Source organism: Melopsittacus undulatus, chromosome 3 (genome assembly GCF_012275295.1).
Source record: "Melopsittacus undulatus isolate bMelUnd1 chromosome 3, bMelUnd1.mat.Z, whole genome shotgun sequence".
NCBI classification, from domain to species: Eukaryota; Metazoa; Chordata; class Aves; order Psittaciformes; family Psittaculidae; genus Melopsittacus; species Melopsittacus undulatus.
This window is the reverse complement of record NC_047529.1, coordinates 4,355,297-4,375,674: the sequence shown is the minus strand read 5'-3', so window position 1 is coordinate 4,375,674 and position 20,378 is coordinate 4,355,297. Positions and strand designations below refer to the sequence as shown.

At 40.5% G+C, this 20,378-nt stretch overlaps 1 protein-coding gene across 2 annotated transcripts in view; it reads left to right on the top strand.

Annotated features, from left to right (window-relative positions):
* The window catches only part of XPO1 (exportin 1), a 40,210-nt gene that overhangs the window by 9,500 nt on the left and 10,332 nt on the right, over positions 1–20,378 (top strand). For both annotated transcript variants that reach the window (XM_034060301.1, XM_034060302.1), the window contains exons 5-15: positions 2,773–2,845; positions 11,956–12,017; positions 12,095–12,139; positions 12,226–12,407; positions 12,784–12,832; positions 12,916–13,035; positions 13,132–13,260; positions 14,655–14,813; positions 17,521–17,718; positions 18,297–18,435; positions 20,190–20,371. In XM_034060301.1, coding sequence (XP_033916192.1) covers positions 2,773–2,845; positions 11,956–12,017; positions 12,095–12,139; positions 12,226–12,407; positions 12,784–12,832; positions 12,916–13,035; positions 13,132–13,260; positions 14,655–14,813; positions 17,521–17,718; positions 18,297–18,435; positions 20,190–20,371 — 1,338 coding nt within the window. The remainder of the gene's footprint in view (positions 1–2,772; positions 2,846–11,955; positions 12,018–12,094; positions 12,140–12,225; positions 12,408–12,783; positions 12,833–12,915; positions 13,036–13,131; positions 13,261–14,654; positions 14,814–17,520; positions 17,719–18,296; positions 18,436–20,189; positions 20,372–20,378) is intronic.

Below are 20,378 nucleotides of genomic sequence, written 5' to 3'. Positions count from 1 at the left end.
TGGCTTTTATGCAATCATATTTTTTCTTTAATTAAAGCTGTTAACACTACCTGATATTAATCATAATGTTCCATTATGTTGATTGCTTGTAATAGGAAGAAAAGGGGTGTCTTCCTGTGCAACTGACACAGCTAGGCTTTGACGGCAGGCCTCCACAAGGTCTACCCTTTTGATTCCCTTTAACTGAATTCTGTTCATCAATTGTTTTTGTTTCTTGGGAGGTGGGAGGGAAAGGGATTCGGTGCATAGAATAAGTAATAAGGGTACCACAGACATTTCTACCGTAGGGATCATTTCATGCCTTTTTTTCAGTCTTTGTTGTTACCTGTCCCTCATCTACATAACTGGGTAGTGAATTTTTATTAGTTAGAACTAAGCAAACCAAGAACAAATGAACTGTGAAAGGTTGGTTTTATGAGCAGTTGATTGTGTTTGTTTTGTCTTCTATTGGAGGAGTTGATTTTATATACTTCCAACAGTTCAAACAGCAAAACTTCTAACTGGTGTCAGTGACTTCTTTCTGGACTTAGTGTATCACTTAGTGATTATCAGGGATATAAGGAAAAACCAGAATCATCAAATCAAGGGGAGCTAAAAAACCAAGATGAAAACCCCAGAAGGCCCATTGCGGAGTGTTCAGGCAGGCTGAAGAAGCCTTCAAGCATGGTATGGCAAGGATGTGTAGGTGAAGACTGCATACAGTGATTTAATTTCTGCTGCAGTTTAATTTCATATGCAAATGTTAGGAAAAATGAATAGTAGTGAGGAAGAGAGGAACAAGGCAGTAGCAGAGAGCAGAATTGAAGTCACATCTGTACAACGGAATGAAATCTAGACAGCATGAACCTCTTCATAGTTTTAGGTGTGTGAATCTGAGTTAGGTATTTGGGCAGGTAATGTGGAATAAGTGTGGCAAATTGCTAGAAGTGTCTGGCCTTTCCTTTGACTTGGAGGAAGTCCTAAGCAGGAAACAGAAAAAGACCAAAGGTGAGGTCTGTCCTTAGTTTAGGTCAGGATTTTCATTCAGGTGGTAGTTGGTATTCCAGTGCTTTTGTAAAGTGGAAGTACACTTGCCGTTCTGGTCCTAGAAGGCTAAATAAGTTGACTGGTAGAGAAAAGTCTGGAAGCAAAACATCTGTGGTTAGCTATTACCTGAAAGGGGAAGTGATGCAGGTGCCTGTAGAAGCTAGACATTTAACTGGTGTTTAGATCTGCTTCAGGACTGTCTGATACCAATGTGTATATTTTCAACATTGTTGGAAGCTTTTGTAAGGATGTCTTGTGAGCCTGGATCAGTTGCAGATGGTGTCTGTGAATCTGTATCAGTGTCTGAAATCACTTCCCGTGAAGCGAAGCATTTTACCGAAGAATGTCTCCATACATTTCTTTCTATGAACATCCCTTGATTTCATTTAGGTTTTTATGTTAAGTAATTAAGTAAATTCACAGGTTTAAAATCTGGTTGATAAACTGTTGCTGCTGACTGTGCAGAAGAAAAATACCATTACTTGTCTGTTAATGCATACCTTTTTCTGGTACCCAAGAGTTTCGGAAGATGACAGAACGCAAATGCAGGGTATATACGTGAAGCTTGTAGAAACCTGGTCGGATGGAAAAGCAAAGGGATGTAGGTTATGTTAAGATGAGAACAGCAAAAGTGGGTTTTAATACAATGTAGTTTGGGACAGTTGACATTGTTTTTTAATGAAACTGAAGTGTTTATGATCCCTTTGGTTGAAATGCTCATGATCCTACTTTGTATAACAACTAACCGTTTTAAAGAGGAACTCTTATTCTCAGCCAAACTTTGAACTGTGAAAACTTGAGTTTTACCTTTCAGGTATTGATGTGATGATGATTTTTTTTCTTTCTAATCCACTGCAGATAAAATAACAACAAACCTCCTCGTCCCCTTTTCTCTCCTGTCTATTCATGCTAATGGGGTTTTACATATTAAAGTTCTTCCATCATAGTACCACAAACTTCTTTCCCTGTTACTGTGAGTTGGCAGTAGGGACAAATGGGCAGAGGGACTGTGTGTGGCCTTACCGATTACTTTGCAACCTAATGTTTTCGGGTAAGAACATAGGAAGGAATTCCTGAAAGGTAAAAGGATTTCCAAGAGTTTATTCACATTTCTATTATTCTTTGACTGAGCACAAAAGTTCATCTTTAAACAGTAGAAATAGCTGCCATATTGGGGTGGGTATTGAAATTAAATAAACCTTGTGGGTTGTCTTGCTGTTCCTAAAGTAACAGTCCAGGGAAGTTTGGGAAGTCCTTCTTTAGGAAGTGCCAGTGTCAGGACATATGATGCTAAGACAAGACCTTTTTTTTTCAGCTCTTAGAAGAACGATAGGAAGCTTGAGACCATCCAAGCTGCTAAATATTTTAGGAGCCTGGTTGTGTTAATACTTGAACATACGAGCAGTCATTTATGATAGAAATTCGTATCTGGCTGCTACTTCTCCAGATAGCCAAAATTGTCTGCCAGAATGAGGGCTTTTCATTAGTGTTATTCCCCCCCCCTCCCCTCCTGGTGTGAGCATGATCAAACAGCAGGACTTAGAGTAGTGAAGAATAAAGCAAGAAAAGAAAAATGCATGAAACCTCAGTAAATGGGTGAATAGCCTTATATATATTTAATAAATTTGTTAGATAAATAATCTCGAAGTCTTAGATGTTAAGTGTGAATGTCTGATTGAATGAGAGTCCTGAAAGTTAGTTAGTCCTACAGTAATGTACTCACATTTTGTTCTTCTCCAATTTCAGTATTATGGACTGCAAATCTTGGAAAATGTGATAAAAACAAGATGGAAGATTCTACCAAGGAACCAGTGTGAAGGTAGGGAGGGATTTTTGTCTTGTCTTTGTGTATTAACTGAGATTTAGACTGTCGGCCTCCAGTGAAGTCATTTTTAGCTTCAAATCCAATTAGGATAGTAACTTTTTGTCATGTAGTAAGACCATCTGTGCTTTTCTGGATGATGCAACCATAGCTTTCCTTTTTGTGACTGTGGTCCAGGTGGGGTGGTGAGCACCTGAAACTCTGAAGGTAAAAGGTGTGACTGACTGTTTTGCAACATCATTGCTTGGGTGTTGTACTGACTTACCTGAAGAGTTGTAACCATAGGCAGCTTCTGGCTTTGAGGTGGAGATTTTGGCTCTCTGTAGTTGGCACAGGAGTGTACACAGCCCCACCAGTATCCTGTCATGTTTCTGGTAGGCTACATGGTCCATCTGGTAGCATGTGTAGATTTATGCAACTTGGAGATTGTAAACTGTTGTGATTCTTTTAAGACAGAAACATAAGTAAATGCAGTCTTACCTACTAATGGCAATTCTTCTAGGCAGTGAAATACTACAAAGTCTGCTTTAATTCATGTAAGTGTGTGTGCAGCCACATTACTGTAATTGGCAGCACAGTGTAGGGAAAATCCCCAGTCTTTTCATTGCAGAGTCTGGAAGTCTTAACATAAATCCTGTACTTTCTAATGTATTTCTGTTTCTTCCCCTCTCCCAGCTTGCAATGTCTGCAGAGATTTAGATGTTACCTATAGTAAATGTAGGTACCTCGATGGTACAGCATTAGTGCTTGTTCATGTAGCTTTCTGTCACTTAGAATTCAAAATATTAAGTACAACTACTTGCAATTTTTGACATTGAATGTTGTTTCATACTTGACTTTAAAGGCTGGTCTTGGAACTCATTAAAGTTAATGCAGTTTGAGTTACGCTGTGAGTTTGCATTAAAAGTGTTTAGATATGTTTTCCATTGTTACTCAGTGCTGTGGTTCTGAAACTGTATTGATTAGAATGTAAGTGTTCATGGAAAAAAGTGTGTTGAGGGAGACTTCCACATTTCTGTGGTCATTGTCACCTTCCCTCCCCCATCCCTTCCAACTATACCGTGACAGATTAAGTAGAGCTCTTTCTGAAAGTGAAAGTAAGGTTTCACATTCATTTTGCTCTTGCAAACACACTTGTAGGTTTCTAGGAAGCGGGTTCAACTGAGGCTCAGGCACAGCTATGTCCTTCCAAGAAATCAAGGGAGTGCCCTGAAGTTCAGTTTTCTGTGTGCCTTTAGGGTGTCTCACCTTGTATCTTGTTATCTGAGTGCTCAGTTTCAGTATTTGGAAGTTGCTCTCCTAATGTTTTTGGCTGTGGCAGCAGAGCAGGAAGAAAGTAAAGAGTCCGTAGTTATTCAGGTTACTACTGCCCACTGGTGAAGGGAGATGTAGAACAGGAGATGCATCAAGTTAGGCTTACTTGATAGTTTGGGACTGAACCAAATACAGTGCCAAATACAGGATGTAACTCAAGTAATTCTAAGTCTTAAAAAAACACACTCTAAATATGTGGAATAGATGGGAAACCATGGTGGTAGGGTGAAGTGGTTGGCTGTGTTTTGGATCATGCTACCTCATTTAGTCTCAAGATGAATTGTGGAATTGATATATTTGAGTTGGTGCTTTAGATTTGTTACTTTGCTGTTTGCAGGCATGAGAGCACTGTTTGGTTCCTGTCACTTGAGAAGACACAGTATCTGCAGCTCAGTACATTTGGCAATGCAAGATAAAGTTATTGTCAGTAGCTATGCAGTCAGTTTTAAGTATTCTTATGATTTTTTTCCCTGACTTTTCTACTTTTTCTGAAGATTTTGGGGAGGGGGAGTCCTTTATCCTAATGAGTAAGAAGGAAGTTCTTGACTGTGAGGGTGGTGAGGCACTGGAACAGGCTGTCCAAAGAAGGGGTTAAAGCTCCATCCCTTGTGGTATTCAGGGCCAGGTTGGACAGAGCCTTGGGTGATATGGTTTAGTGTGAGGTGTCCCTGCCCATACCAGGGGGTTGGAAGTGGGTAATCTTAAGTTCCTTTCCAACCCATACCATTCTGTGATTATATAATGTGTGTCTTTGGTTCAACCTTATTTTTCCCTTTCACAGAGATAAACTGATACTTGTGAAATGACTTTGTATTTTAGGGGAACTGGGTTAGTTGGCTTTTATTTGTCTGGTTTCTCGTGTACATCAGTAGAAGAGGAACTAAACATATTTAGCTACCTTGGTATCTTGACCTCAGTGGTTTAGGAGGGAGAATCAATGTTTCCTCTCTAATCCAGTTTCATTTGGTCTGTAGTGGTAGTTGGTGTTCTATTTTTTTGGTTGATGGTGCTGGCTGGTACAAAAGAACTGCTCCAGAACTCAATCAGGTGCTTTGATTACCTGGGAGATAAGAAAACTGGCTAAATTGAGGGGGTTTTTCATCCTGGCTCCAGTTGTTCCTTTAGTTGACAGGATTTTCCAGTTTCAAGTAACTAGTAAAATATGGGTGCAGGAAACAAACTCAGTTAACAAAGCAGTGCTTAGTGACAGTTCCTGCAGGTTATAAATCAGTTAATTTTATCTTATATCTTACTTTATAAGACTTAACATGTTTCATTTGATTTGTGTAGTAAATACAGCTGACAGGTCTTATGTTTGATTAAGATGAAGCTAAATCCATTTATGAGGCAATACTGTTCTCCCTTTGTGGCAATAGCAGCGCTTAAGAGTTGACTTGAAGAGAAGCCTGAATTGAGCTGTCACTGAATGGAAAAGTTGTATTTCTCCCAGAATTTTCAGGGAGGTTGTTTCCAAAACTGTTGTTAATTATAGAGCCTGAACTGTAACCTTTTAATGTGTGTCTTTTCCTAGCTGTACCTCCAGTTGTACATCAGAATGACTTGTTGGGTCTTGAGGTTAGCCGGGGCTTTGTTACTGCTGCAGTCAGTAAACCTGGGAGGTTTTAGCTTCTAAATTCCAAATGCAAGTAGGAGAATGTGTTCTTTAGCCTTGAAATGCCATTCTTAGGTTTGCTCTTACTTTAAAATAGCTTTTAGTTGAACTCTTCTGGCCATGGTACCTTTTGACTTGTAGTCATGGTGTAAGCCCAGCTGATAACTCGGCACCTTGCTCACTTACCCTGGGTGGGATGAAGAGGAGAATGGAAAGAATGTAAATCCCATAGGTTGAGATGAGAACAGTCCAATAACTTAAGTATAATACAAAACACCTACTACTGATGATAATAATGATCAGGGAGATAACAAGGGGAGAGAATATAAAACTGAAAGGGAAAGGAAAAAACCCCAATAAACGTAAGCAATGCATAATACAATTGCACACCGCTGACTGATACCCAGCCCAACCTGAGCAGTGATTTGGGCTTTCTGGATAACTTCCCTCCCCCATCGGTATACTGGGCATGATGTGCTGTGGTATGGAATACCCCTTTGGCTAATTTGGGTCAGGTGTCTGTCTCTGCTTCCTCCCATATTCTCATGTTTTTCCTTTCTGGCAGAGCATGAGAGACAAAGTCCTTGATCAGGGTAAGCATTACTTAGCAATAACTAAACCATTGGTGTGTTATCAGCACTATCCTCAAAGTAAAGCCAAGACGGTACTGCACCAGCTACTAGGAAGCAGAAAAATGACTATTACAGCTGAACCCAGGACACTCGTAGAAAGTGTTTCGGTTCTTCAGGTGTCATTGATTTTGCATTGATTTTGAAGGCTGAGAATTGCAAGCACATTTGGAGAGCTTGTCTGTGTCCTCTCATAGTTCTAAAGTGGGAATTTGGCAAAACAATGGATTTACTTCTCAAAAATACTTAGTGATGAGTCTGCTTTTTCTTGTTTTTGGAGTTTGTATTTTGAACCAGTGGGTTATCTAGACAGGAGTGGTGTTTATGGACATAGAACTGATAAAATTAGGTTAAATCTGGTGCCTGGCCTGCATGTTCAGCTTTGAGACGTGTTTAGTCATAGACCATAGCAATTGTTCTTCATAACGCATTTAGTCCCCAAGAGAATGTTTTGGATTGCTTACACATATACAAATGGTTTAATGTGGTTTTCATTCAAACCTTACTGAGGCTGCTTTAGTGAAAGGTGGGTGGCATATCTCAGAACATCTCATTGTGAATTTGGCTTATTTCTAGAGTATTGTACTACCATTGTCAAGCAAGTTTGTAGTTTATAGAGGTGATAACTAAATTGCTTTAAACTCTGATATTCTTTGGAGGTGATTGTTTAATAATACTTACAAAGGATGTAATTTGATTAAAGTGCTATGGTCTTGGAAGGATTCTCTCTTACAGTGTGAAAACCTGGCTAAAAATAAGGACTTCTTGGTCTTCAGTTCAGTGATACATGTCATTAATCCTTCAATGGGTAATGAAATTCAGTTCCTGTGAACAGAGTGAGCCTGTCTGGAGTGTTTCGAGCTGGAATGGATAAGCATTTCTTCATTAGGAACCCTGAATTGCTTGTACAACTTCCTTCAAAGTGAAGTGTTCAGAGAGATGCAGTTTAGTGGCTCACAGGAAGGCTCTGGAGTTGAGTGTAAAGCGCTTGATGCAATTTAAGCTGTTGTGAAGAGTATGGAATGATGAGATATTTTAATGGAAATTTCTGGCTTGCTTTAGGAAGAGATGGATTTTGATTCTGTGCAATGAAAGGGGAATGAATTCCAGTATCTGAAGGGGGGCTATAGGCATGCTGGGGAGGGACTCTTCATTAGGGACTGTAGTGATAGGACAAGGGTTAATGGGCTTAAACTTAAACAGGGGAAGTTCAGATTGGATATAAAGAAGAAATTCTTTACTGTTAGGGTGCTGAGGCACTGGATTGGGTTGCCTAGGGAAGTTGTGAATGCTCCATCCCTGGCAGTGTTCAAGGCCAGGTTGGACAGAGCCTTAGGTGACATGGTTTAGTGTGAGGTGTCCCTGTCCATGGCAGGGGGTTGGAACTGGATGATCTTAAGGTCCTTTCTAACTCAAACTATTACGTGAACTGCATGGCACTTACGTGTGTAAGACAAGCTCTGTGCTCTTTATAAGGATTTTCATTATACATCCTATTCTATTGAAAAAGGAAACACATAATGGACTGGGGTTCACTAATGGGGACAGATGGTTTGTAGGACAACATGGGAAAGCGCTTTTTCTTAAGACTAAAAATAAGATGACATTTTGGGCCTACTTAAACAGTTCAGTATAAGTGTGCATGCATCCAACCCTCCCTGGAGGGGACAACTCAGCTTTAGGGGTTGACATCCTAATTTTGGTTGCAAACCGATGGTAATTGGCTGTTACATTATCTGCATGCTTTATGTATGTATGCCTCTTGTTCTTTGATGTAAGCAGAGAAGTTCTTAATTTTAGTGCATTAGAGTAAACTTGCATCTGCAGCCCCAGCTAGAGTAGCTTTCAACACTTGCTGGATGCTTGTGCTCTAACTGCATAAAGAAATGTGCTTGTTTGTCGTAAGTGCAGGAACTGCTTTTGTCTCCTTACTGATTGTGCATTCATGTTAACATGCTGCGTTTGGTCATGATAGGAGCTCAAGTTAAACAGTTGATGGGATGTACTTGCTTCTAAAAGCATGTTCAGAGATTAAACTCCAGGGTATTTCACACTGTTCAAGTTTAGACTGCAGAATTTACCAGTTTTGCATGATGGGATGTTCCTCAGTGTCCCAGTTCAGCTCTAGCTATTGCATAGCTTGGGTCACTTGTGTAGACACTTTCCCTTTGGAGAGTGTTTCAGTGTTGCTTATGTTTGCCTCTGTAGTCGAGCAACTTTCACAGAAGGACTACAATATCTAATGTTTATCCAGATAAGTGATGCTTGTCCAGGCCTTCCAACAGTGATAATGGCCACCATTTCTGATAATTGGAACATATTCTGATGTTGCAGCTAGGCTGATCTACTGCTAAACTGCTGTGGATAAGAGTGTTCCTCACCTGAGTGCTTTGTGATGTCTTGGAGCTAGTACTGGTGCATCTCTTGCCCTTGGAATTGGTTCAGGGAGCTGAGCTGGCAGGAGATCACTGTAAAACAGTTTTAAAGTGACTGACTTTTATGGTAACTGTTTTTCTGCTAGTTCAGACTGAACAAGTTCCTGAGCAGGTACTGGGACTGTCAGTGCTGTCTCAATGGAAAATGGGATCTGCTTCCCTTTGGTCACAGGTTGTCATGAGATCAGTGTAGTTGTAATGTTGGCAGGTCCTTGAAGGATGCTGCATGTCCCTGGTGGTGGTGTTGGGTTTTTCTTCTGTTCCATTAGAAGGTTTGCCTCTTCCCATTTGTCTCAGGGAAGGCTCTGAGCCTGGCAGTTGTGCTCTTGCATCTTCAAGACTTGCTCAGCTGCTCCTGGGGTTGAAGGAGGAGACCTGGGCAGTGGTTGTGTCGCTTGTGCATACCATGTGCTGCCTCCTTAAAATAACCTTTCCTTTCAGTTCTTAAAACACTGATTTTAGTAAATCCAATGGACTACAGCCCTTGAACAGCCTCTTGGATGTGTTCTGTGCAAAACTGATGTTTGTTCTACTGGGAATTCTTTCCTATGGCGTAAAATCACAGAATGAGTAGGGTTGGAAGGGGCTTCTGGAGATCATGTAGTTCACCCCCCACCAAAGCAGGGCCACCAGGAGGGAGCTGTTAAATATTAAAACCCCCATGATTCTTCAGTTGTTTCAGGTAGAAAATGCTATTTAAGGCAAAAAAGGTATTGAGAACTGGAGAGCTGCTGCTTTTCTGTGCTTAAGAATATGGCTTTTTTTCACTAAATGGAAGACCTTCAATGCCTGCAGTTTGCGTGTGTGGAAGGGAGCAAACTTCTTAGGTCGTCTTTTGACAATTGTTTTATTAGTAATTAAGTTCTATTATTATTATGTTCCCCGCCCCCCAATGGAGAAGCTTTGGAGCAGAGCAACTCGTTTTATCTGTAAGATTGCTGATAGCACAACATTGAAGTTGTAACCCAACTACATAGTACTACTGATGCAGCAGGATGGAAAATATGTAGCTTTGGAGTCTAATAAGAACAAGAGCCACTTTCTAATTCCATTTGGAAATGCAGAGTTGCAACAGTAGGCTTCCCTTAGTGGTTTGGCAGACGGTTACAATAGTTGAGTTTCTGGCACTGCAAACCTATTTCCATACTATTTTGGGGGCTTTCATGTTTCATTTGTGAATGACTGTAATGCTTCAGCAAGAGTGTGGGTTTTTTTAGCTTTAAAATAGTAGGCCAGGCCTGTGATGTCAGACTAATGCTAATGCTTGGTAAGAGCTCTTACCCAGTGACTGCCAGTGATATTTACTTTGTTAATGACCATTCTTCTGGAGCAGTGGGTATTGATCCCATTTGATAATGATGAATAGCTTTATTTATGAGAACTGCCTGTTGAGCAGCCCCTGTATCTAATAGCTCAAAGTCTGGACCTGTTTTTTCCAGGTTTCATGAGAATGCAGTTATCAAACTGTTAATTTTGTTGTTTAGGCTTGAAAGGAAAAAAAACCCCAAGACTAATTCTGGTAAAGACTTAGAAATGTCTTAAAATACAGAATAGTGGCTATGGGAAAACAAAAGCCTTCAACCTAAGGCATCCTCCTCAGTGAATTGACAACTTGCTCTAAGCCATCAACGTATGTTTCTGTCTGCATGAGTCAGGTGATTGTCTTTGTTGAAGAACTGATTGAAACCAGGTTTTGGGTTCCTGGATTTGAATAGCAAAACATTCACCTATTGTAACACTTCCCTGTGACAAGAAAACACTTGCCTTGTTAGAAGAGTTTAATCCCCACTGTGCTCAAGTTGATCATCCAGTCACAGCTTTAAGTAGAGCTATTAGTTATGTTCACTAATTCATCACTCCAGATCCTCTGTGCATGCCTCTTCTTGGAGTCAGATGGCTTTGTACAGCATGGCTTTAGATAGGGATATTGTGTTGAAAAGTCACTTGGAAAGCCATTGTTTGCTTGTCTTTAGTGAGTGGTGAGGAAGGAGCTGAGGATTAGATGGCAAAACAAAACTTGAAGTAGTGCAGCTTGCTACAGTGTTTTGATACGGGTTTTTTTTGGGGGGTGTTTTCTCCCTGTGGTGGAGCTGAAAACTCTAAAGTCCTTTAAAAACATTTGTGGCAGAAGCAGAACAGTTGATTTAAATACAGTGTGTGCCCCCAGTTAACACATTGTCACTTGAAGCAAAACCGAAATCAATAAACCAGAATGAGAGCTTTGTAATCCACAGCATCCACGTGTGCTGTAGAAGCACAATAGTTCAAATCCAAGTGCATTGTGCTGTATTGGTGAGTGAAGTTTCAGTTTCATTCTTGTAAGGTGATGCAAGGAGAACTTCCCTAAGCTCAGGCACAGTGTTTCACTTTGAAATGCTGTGTTTAAAATAGATCACATGGAGCATCTCTGGACATTCATATGCAGTCAAGGTGATGTTATCAAAGCTTCCTGTGCCGTTCTGGCTAACTTGGCGTTAAAACTGGAGTCACGCTTACAAAGCTCTGTTTAATCTTGGAGTTCCCTTTCTGTTTCTATCAATGGACTCCAGTTTGTATTTTGTCTTGCCCTTGTAAACCCTTGGCTGAGGCACTGAGAGTATCTGCAAGTTGGAGTTGTTAGGTATGGTCTGAAAACACATGATGGGTAGAAACATGTTTCTCTGAGGGAGCTCTACAGGAGCATTCGTAAGTACATATTGCAGCATACTGCAGGGTCTGGGCAGTGCTGAATTCCATCTTCAGCCTAATACAGTATTGTGCAGTCTGACCAATGCAACGTTCCTCGATTTCTTGCAGCCTTTAGGAAGCTGATATATTTATCTATTGCAAATTACTACAAGTACCCTCTTACCTGTAGTCTGTTTTCCTTTTGTTTCACTGAAATAGCTTCTCCTTAAAGCCATTTTGTCCATTTGAAATGATACTCTTGCAGAATAGACACAGGTGGATTTTTCCATCTAGCACTAAAGTCAAGAGGGATGCTCCCTAAGAAATGCATGTATGTTCTTTGCCAGTGTTTCTTTTTAAAACCATGTGAACAATCTGAGTTCACAAATACTCATGACTGTATTCATGATGTGTGGCAGAGCTGACAGTAAATTCCTAACTCTTCTGCAGGCATTAAAAAATACGTTGTTGGCCTAATTATCAAGACCTCATCCGACCCAACATGTGTAGAAGTAAGTGAGTTCTCTTCAGGGGAGGAAGAGGGAGGGGAATGTTATGCACAACCTGACTTGTCTCTTCTCTTCTCCAGAAAGAGAAAGTGTATATTGGGAAATTGAATATGATTCTTGTTCAGGTAAGGTTGAGCTCATAAAGTTCTAAATATTGTTACAGTCTTTGGTTTTGCATGTGGATCTAACATAAGGATGCTTCACTTTACAGATACTGAAACAGGAATGGCCAAAGCACTGGCCAACTTTTATAAGCGATATTGTGGGAGCAAGCAGGACTAGTGAAAGCCTTTGTCAGAACAATATGGTGATCCTTAAGCTATTGAGTGAAGAAGTGTTTGATTTCTCCAGTGGCCAGATTACTCAAGTGAAAGCGAAGCATTTGAAAGACAGGCAAGTATCTATATTTACATCTTAATAAGTAGGGCAGACTTTGTGCTTGCTGCTAAATAGTTGCTCTCACTTTCAAGTGCACACCTACAGCTGTCTGATTTGATTTAGGAGGCTGAGTGGGTTACTGATTCTTCTTTAAGCAGTACTGTCAGGTAATAACAAACTTCCTTTGTACACACGTTTCTACCTCATTGCAAGTAGTATCTGTTGACTGATGGTTCCTACCCTTCTAGGTTCAGCATTGCTTATATTTCCAAGCTAGAATTTGCAGGCCCAGGCTTTAAAGTCTTCAGGATCTGTTCTGTGAGCACAGATACAGTGATTAAAGCAGATACTGTGGAATGTGGGAATGCTTACTTGTTTTTATCTTTTGCAGCATGTGCAATGAATTCTCTCAGATATTTCAGCTGTGTCAGTTTGTAATGGTAAGTCTTGTTTCTTTAATGCTCTTGGTGAAGGTTCCCCCATCATGCCTGACAGTGGTATAAACATTAAGGTTCCTTTGCAGGAGAACTCCCAAAATGCTCCTTTAGTTCAAGCAACTTTGGAGACTTTGTTACGATTTCTGAACTGGATTCCTCTGGGATATATATTTGAGACCAAGTTAATCAGCACACTAATATACAAGGTACTCACGCTAGAACTGACAACCCTTGAATTCAAATAGCAGCTGGAAATAAGCTTAGCATGTAACACTTACAATGCCTTGTTCTTCTCTCATCAGTTCTTAAATGTCCCCATGTTTCGAAACGTCTCTTTGAAGTGCCTCACAGAGATTGCAGGTGTCAGTGTAAGCCAGTATGAAGAACAGTTTGTAACGCTTTTCACACTGACCATGATGCAGTTAAAACAGGTAATGCTTTTTGTAACCTGCCTCCTGGCTCTTTCGTTTGACAGAATCCATTTCTGTAGAACCTAGTTGGGTTTATGCGTTTATGTTCATCGCAGAGGTCTTGATAGGACAAATATTGTTCTTCAGTGGTATTTATGGCTTGGTGAGAAGGTGTTAAGTGTATTTTTCTGCTTCTAGATCACAACTATATTTCTGTTGCATTTATCTGATTAATTTAAGAGGCATTTTGAGCACTAAGGCTGTGTCTGGTGGGCAGAGTTGAGAGAGGTACAACAAAATGTGCACTGTGAGACTTGAAAGACCTGAACTGACCTGACTTCTACAAGTTTCTATTTCATGTTTGAAATGGATAGATGTGTTTGTCATACAAAGCCCTGCTTTATATAAGTTGATGATTACCCTCTGAGCAGTTCAGATTCAGGTACATGGGTTTGTCTCTTTCCTCATTGTATTTGCATCTTTGTGACAGTTGAAGAAGGTTTGGTGGTTCTGGGGCTGGTTCTTCTCTGTTTGCAATGTTACAACAGGCATGCTGCTTTTAATGCTCTCTTTCTCCCCCAGCTTAAGTGGAGCTAAAGGGTTTGTATTTATAGTTAGGTTTAACCTGGCCTAAATTAGGGTGTTTTGCATGTTTTCCAACATACAAGGTTTTAGGATGACTGTTGTGTGCGGATTTGATGCAAACTGTTGCATTTATTGCAAATATTTGACTCTTAATTTTGTAAAATGAAGGTGGAGAACAGTCAAAACCACACAAAACCTGGCAGCAGCAAAAGTGTTGAACTTTTCTCTCTGTTCTGTAGCTTAATAGTGTTAACAATAGTGTAGTTCACTATTTTATAACAGTGTTGAACCTGTTTCATGTGTATGATGATAGAATTTAAAAGCCAATGCATCTCTTAAGAGATGCCAGAGATCTTTACAAGTATACTGAAATACATATTCCAGTGTCCTTCAGAGCCTTCCCTGCTCATTTCTAAATGTTAAGGAGGAGGCATTTCATGTTATTCTAACATTATGATGATGTAATGTTTTGAAACTTAGTGTTACTGGGGCAGGTAACAAAGACATTTTTGGAACATCTTTGCCCAAAGCCAGTTGGAAATGTCTCTGGTAGAGTAAATAGTCTCCTTGTTTACAGCTGCTGTTCCAAGGGGTGGATAAAGGTTTAGTTCATTGGAACTTCTTGTGTCTGTTTGCATTTTCTGCTTGCTGTCCCTCTTGGGATGAAATGAAGGAGCTGTAAGACTTCAGTAAAGCTCTGTAAAGAGGGGCTCCCATGAAAAGCAGAAGAGCTCTCTTGTAAAAAAACCCCAACGTATTTGCTAAAATATAGCAGTTCTACATCTTTATTTAAAGGAAGATCCTTGCTTAATGCTCATTCTTTTTATTAGATGCTTCCTTTAAATACCAATATCCGACTTGCGTACTCGAATGGAAAAGATGATGAACAGAACTTCATCCAGAATCTCAGCTTGTTTCTCTGCACGTTCCTCAAAGAACATGGCCAACTTATAGAGAAAAGATTAAATCTGAGGGAGACATTAATGGAGGTACGTTGCTCAGTTTATCTGCTTGAAAGGTGTACAAGTGTGTCCTTGGACTCAAAGGGTGTGATACGAACACGATCTCTAGATTGCTGTACTTAAAGGCGGGGGGGAGAAATCCCACTTTCTTCTTAGTTAGTAAATCACATGAATACAAAAAGCCTTTCAGGTTTGCTCCCTAATGTGCTTCAGTGGCTTTCTATTTTCAGTGATCCTGTAAGTCTGAAGATGTACATCTGTCCCTCCTCCCTCTTCTTATTTGTTCCTCCTTGAAAGTGTTAATACTGCTTTAAAATAAATCCATATATTTTTCCCATGGGTTTTGGCATTCTTTGTTTGATGTTTAACTCTCCTGGAGAAGGTGTTGCTATGACTTCAATCAGTCTATGGAGCAGCTCAGTTACCTTTTTGTGTTACACACACACTGTGGTTCAGTGCTTCCGCCCTGGTGTAGCCTGTTGCCTCATTTCCTGAAGATTAACTGAAAGGCTTTGAATGTCATCCTCAAGGATGATGCTCTGTTTCGATGTAGTAAAAGCTGTGTGTAATGGCAGAGCTCTACCAAGCCACTCCGTGTGCTTTGTTTTGTAGTATTACTGGCCTTGGAGGAGGACCTGCTGGCCTCAATTATCAGCTGTTACAGCTGAGAACAAGATCTACAGTTGTCTTTCTTTGCTTGTTCCCTTCTTTTCTTGGAGACTGCTGCATACTTTGCCATTTTGACACTAAAATACACCTTCCCTGTCAAAACCACTGGGATCTGTGGAAATTCAGCTAGGAATAAAGGGTGGAAAGGCTTAAATTCTAGGTGACTATTAAACACTGAAGGTACTACATTATATGGCAGTGGGGCTGGATCTCAGAATCAGGGGGTTTCAGCTGTTCTGTTAATCTTTGGGAAATTAAGCTAATCCCTCTCCCACTGCTGAGCTCCAGGGGGATGAAATTGGCCCCACAACCCCTTGAAGCACCGTTTCCTGCGCCCAGAACCAAGTCACCAAGCCATGTGCAGGTATGGAGGTGATAGGGTGAGGAGCTGCCCTGAAACAGAGACAGAAGAACAATACCACAGTTCAGACCTGGAGACCAGGGTCCACTGGGAGGGGAAGTACATCCTGCAGTTAGATAGTTGTTCTGTAGCATGTCCATCTCAATTCTAGTCTGGTTTCCAGGTAGTGATCTCAATATGTTTATTCTAGAGGTCTTCTACAAAAAGAAGTGTATTAATATAACTTGGTTGCAAATATCAAACTGCAGCTCATGTAGAAGATGGACTAAACTTTACTGATTTAAAAAGGAACAACTGTCAACAGTTCCCAGATAATTCCTGAACTTGCAAAGAGTAAGCTTCAAAATAGCTGTGGATTGGGGGAGTGCAGCAAAAGTTTCTGCTTATGTGGAGGCTTTATTAGGAAGAGCTGTGTAAAAGGCTGAAGCTGTTTCGTGTCCTTTGTCACTGTGCGTAAGCTGGAGTGCAGTTGATAGGTATGGGCCTCTTTTGTCCAGCAGAGCTATGTTACATTCTGCTTTGAAACAGACATGTACAAAACTCAGTTCTGGATGTTTTTGTCTTGCATAGGATGATGAAATGCTTGACAGAGTTCTTAGGCTGGCCTAAAGTGGTGAATTTCACTTCTGTAAGTTCCAGTGTGACAGAACCTAATTACACAACTACGTTAAAGCTCCATGTCATTCTGATGCATTCATTCCTGCACTTCGGATGTAGCAGATCTGAAATTTATCCATGGATTCATTGGAGGTGTTTAGACAAGAGGAAGCTGCATAAGTTGTTTCCAGTGAAATTACCAAGAAAAAACGATGCGTCTGAGACTAACATGTGGTTGTTCTGAAGCCCTCGTTTGACACTATAGATAGAGATGCTGAATCAATGGGGTCTTTACCATCTCAAATGCTCTGAGTTGCTGTAGTACCTATGCAATGAAAGTGTCTTCAGATTTCATTGTTTTGGGCTGTTCACTGGTGGCTGTTGCTTTGATATCTTTCACCAGGGGACTGAAAAATAAGCTAGGCAAAGAGCTCTGTAGCTCTTAATGGTTGGTACCTCAGTGTGTCAGAATTGCATCAGTGGCCTTCCCTCCTCAGCCTGATGTGGCTGTTACCAGCGAAGAGGTTGAGTGTTCTGATAGATGACTTCTGTAGAAAGCAAAGCATCAGTATGGCTTTGGCTGAGTTCTTCAGGGTATAAGGATCCAGACCAAAGTAGCAGTCTTTGACAGTAGCAGTCATTGCAACTAGCTGTTGAAGGCTTTGAGGCTCTAAACCAAAATGCCTTGCAGAAGCTCCAGATGCTGCAGGTCTGATAGTTTACAGACAAGCTGGTTTGGCTTTGCCACTTCTAAAGACATCTTTAGGCTACTTTAGATTTAGAATTGATACACATCTGGAAAATAACAGTAATTGACAGGGTGCTTTGGGTTTGAATTGCTCTGCAGGTCAGAAGTGATCTGTAATGTCATAGAATCAACTAGGTTGGAAAAGACCTTTAAGTTCATCAGGTCCAGCCATTACCACAGGACTGCCAAGACCACAACTGAACCATATCACTGAAGGGCAGCATAGAGAACGAGAAGCATAACAATTGCTAACTTTCATGTTAATTTGGCACTTTATCAGTATTGGGATAACTGAACTTGAAGCAATGTGTTTCAGCTGCTGAAGTTACTAACCAGATGTTTCAACCACACTTTTCCAGGCCCTTCATTATATGTTGTTGGTATCAGAAGTTGAAGAAACTGAAATCTTCAAGATCTGTCTGGAGTATTGGAACCATTTAGCTGCTGAGCTCTACAGGGAAAGCCCCTTCTCAACATCCGCTTCTCCATTGCTTTCGGGAACTCAGCACTTTGATGTTCCTCCAAGGAGACAGCTTTATTTACCTGTATTGTCCAAGGTAATCCAGGCTTAAGGAACTGGAAAGAGTTAGGGTACTGTTCCTGCACTGGAGACTTTGCTTCATGTACAGAGTGAAGCAAGAAAACTTCTTGCTTTGAGTAACTGGTAATTGGTTCAACTCTCTTCACTTCATGTGCAAAAATAAATGAAGACGACACCAGTCAGTATTAATGTGGTGGTTTAGTAAGATAACTGTTACAAAAGATGTAATTTAAAAGAAAACCCCATATTAAACTGTTTATTTAAGCATATAAAGGTTGGAATGTTAGAGGGGAAAAAGTGTATGTGTGGAAAAAGTCTTCAAAAGGATTCCATATGTGCTGTTTTGAAGCTGTAGAAAGCATGTTTGATGGGTTGGTTTTCTTTGTCTACTCAGCTTGTTCATGAGCAGAGTGAAATTAGAAGGCTCTGTTCTTAACAGCTTTTCAGCTGTCTCTTGAGTCTTACTGGGAGCTCATCTCATGAGGTGCTGTGTATCAGGCTGCTGACCAGAGTGGTCTGACAATGTCTGTGGAGCTCTGGGTGTGTTTTCATGTCAGATTTGATTCCATTTTACCTTTCCTTTGCACCGCACAGGTCCGATTGCTAATGGTGAGCCGCATGGCTAAGCCTGAAGAAGTCCTAGTTGTGGAAAACGATCAGGGGGAAGTAGTACGAGAATTCATGAAGGATACAGATTCCATAAACTTGTATAAAAACATGAGAGAAACATTGGGTAAGTTTCCTGGCTGGTGTTCCTGGGCTCCAGGTCTGTGTAGATGCATGTTGCAGAATGCTAGCTTAGGGTCTGATTTACTGGGTGTGTAGAAAGTGTATCTGTGAGGAGCAGTACACAGACTTGAAAGAGGGGTTTGAAGTTCTGTTTCAAGCATGTAGTATTGTATAACTTGGTTAAGTAGTGATGTGCCTTGCTTTTACCCTTTAAATCGCCTTTTGGTAGTTCCTTATGAGGGTGTTTCAGGTCCAATGGAACTTCAAAAAGCTGTTAAAGCAGAAGGATTCTTCTGCAGTGGACTTGCTGGTTATTACTGTAGTTGCCTGGTGCAGACCAAGTGCACCTCAGCAAAAATGGTTTCTCCTTCAGTAGGTCTTGTGAATGCTTCAACTTCTTTTTAATGCTTTTTTAAACACAACACAAAATTCCAGCCTGAACTAAAGCTTCCAGGGTCTTTTCCAGAGTTAGTGCTGAGGTCTTGTAATGACCTTGCTTGACAGTGCAAAAGCTGCAGTTAATTATAGCTCCTGTAGGAATGAAAAATGGGAAGCTGTGAGCACACTGAAGAACACCAGAACCACTATTTTTATAGCATTTAATATAGCAAGCATGTTTTATATTTAGTGTGTGTATACTAGTGTGCTGCTATGTTTAGGAGTCTCATGTTCAGCTGTGACTGATCTTTGCATTCACAGCCCCTATGTATTGTAGTGATAAGTGAGGGAGTCATGTATTTAGGACATCAAGTCTTCAGTACTAAATATTCTTCTATCAAGTGCATGTGCTTTAAGGGAGAGCACTGGGTGTTAGGAAGAGGTTTCTGAACTAGGAGCTGAGGGGAGGCTGTGTGATGTAGAGTGTTTGTGGAAACTTACTTGAGATGTAGGTACAGCCAGCTTGAAGGAATTGGTCTCATACCTTTTCATATGGAACAGAAAGAATTGTTTTATAAACTGTTTAATTTACTGTATTAAAATCATTATGTCCTGAGCCTTAGTCCTATTTGCAGATATGGGATGATTTACATGGAAGTGCAGATTTAGTTGGTGTCTGGTTTCTGGTGTTAACTATTGCTTATAGTGTATTACCTTTAAGACTCATTTAAAAGCAAGAATATGGTAGAAGCTGTATCTGAATCTGAAGCTATATCTGAATCTGGCCTTAAACTGCTTTTGACTTGCTGGAATTTCAGTTATGATATTAGAGACACTAATCCTGCTAGTGGCTGATGCAAGTGTGTGCGTTGGGATACTTGAACCTTCCCATCTAGACTTGTTCAGGAGCACCACCTCCATTGCAGTGGTGGTTATTGCAACCAGGAGACTTACAGGCACTGAAATAAGGAGTGAAAGAAAATTGATTGACTTGCACATGGCCCCTGTAGGCAGCCAATCCTGTATTCCCTGTAGACCATCACTGTGTATGCCTTTGGTTAATAATTCAGCCTACCAGCCAAATGAGTTAAGTTGCTAAGTGAGACATGCATTGCTTTAGACTCTACACATCACTTGCATATGGTGCTTTGCTGTGATCTCTTGGAACAAAAGTAAGTTCTTAATAAAACTTTCTGTCTTTAAAATACAGTTTTAACCAATTTGTAACTGCTTTTTAGCTCATTGGGTCGTGAGTTCAGGCAAGAAGCATTGCCCTTGCCTAACAATCCGGTTGTCTTAAAACAAGCATAACTCTGCATATGGAGTTGTGATCCAGGTTGAAGCTTTAAAACGTGCGTGTTCGACCTTGCTGTCTTACAGTTTACCTTACACATCTGGATTATGCAGACACAGAACGAATTATGACTGAAAAGCTTCACAATCAAGTGAACGGAACAGAATGGTCGTGGAAGAATTTGAACACCCTCTGTTGGGCTATAGGCTCCATCAGTGGTGCAATGCATGAAGAAGATGAAAAGAGATTCCTTGTTACAGTAATTAAGGTATCGT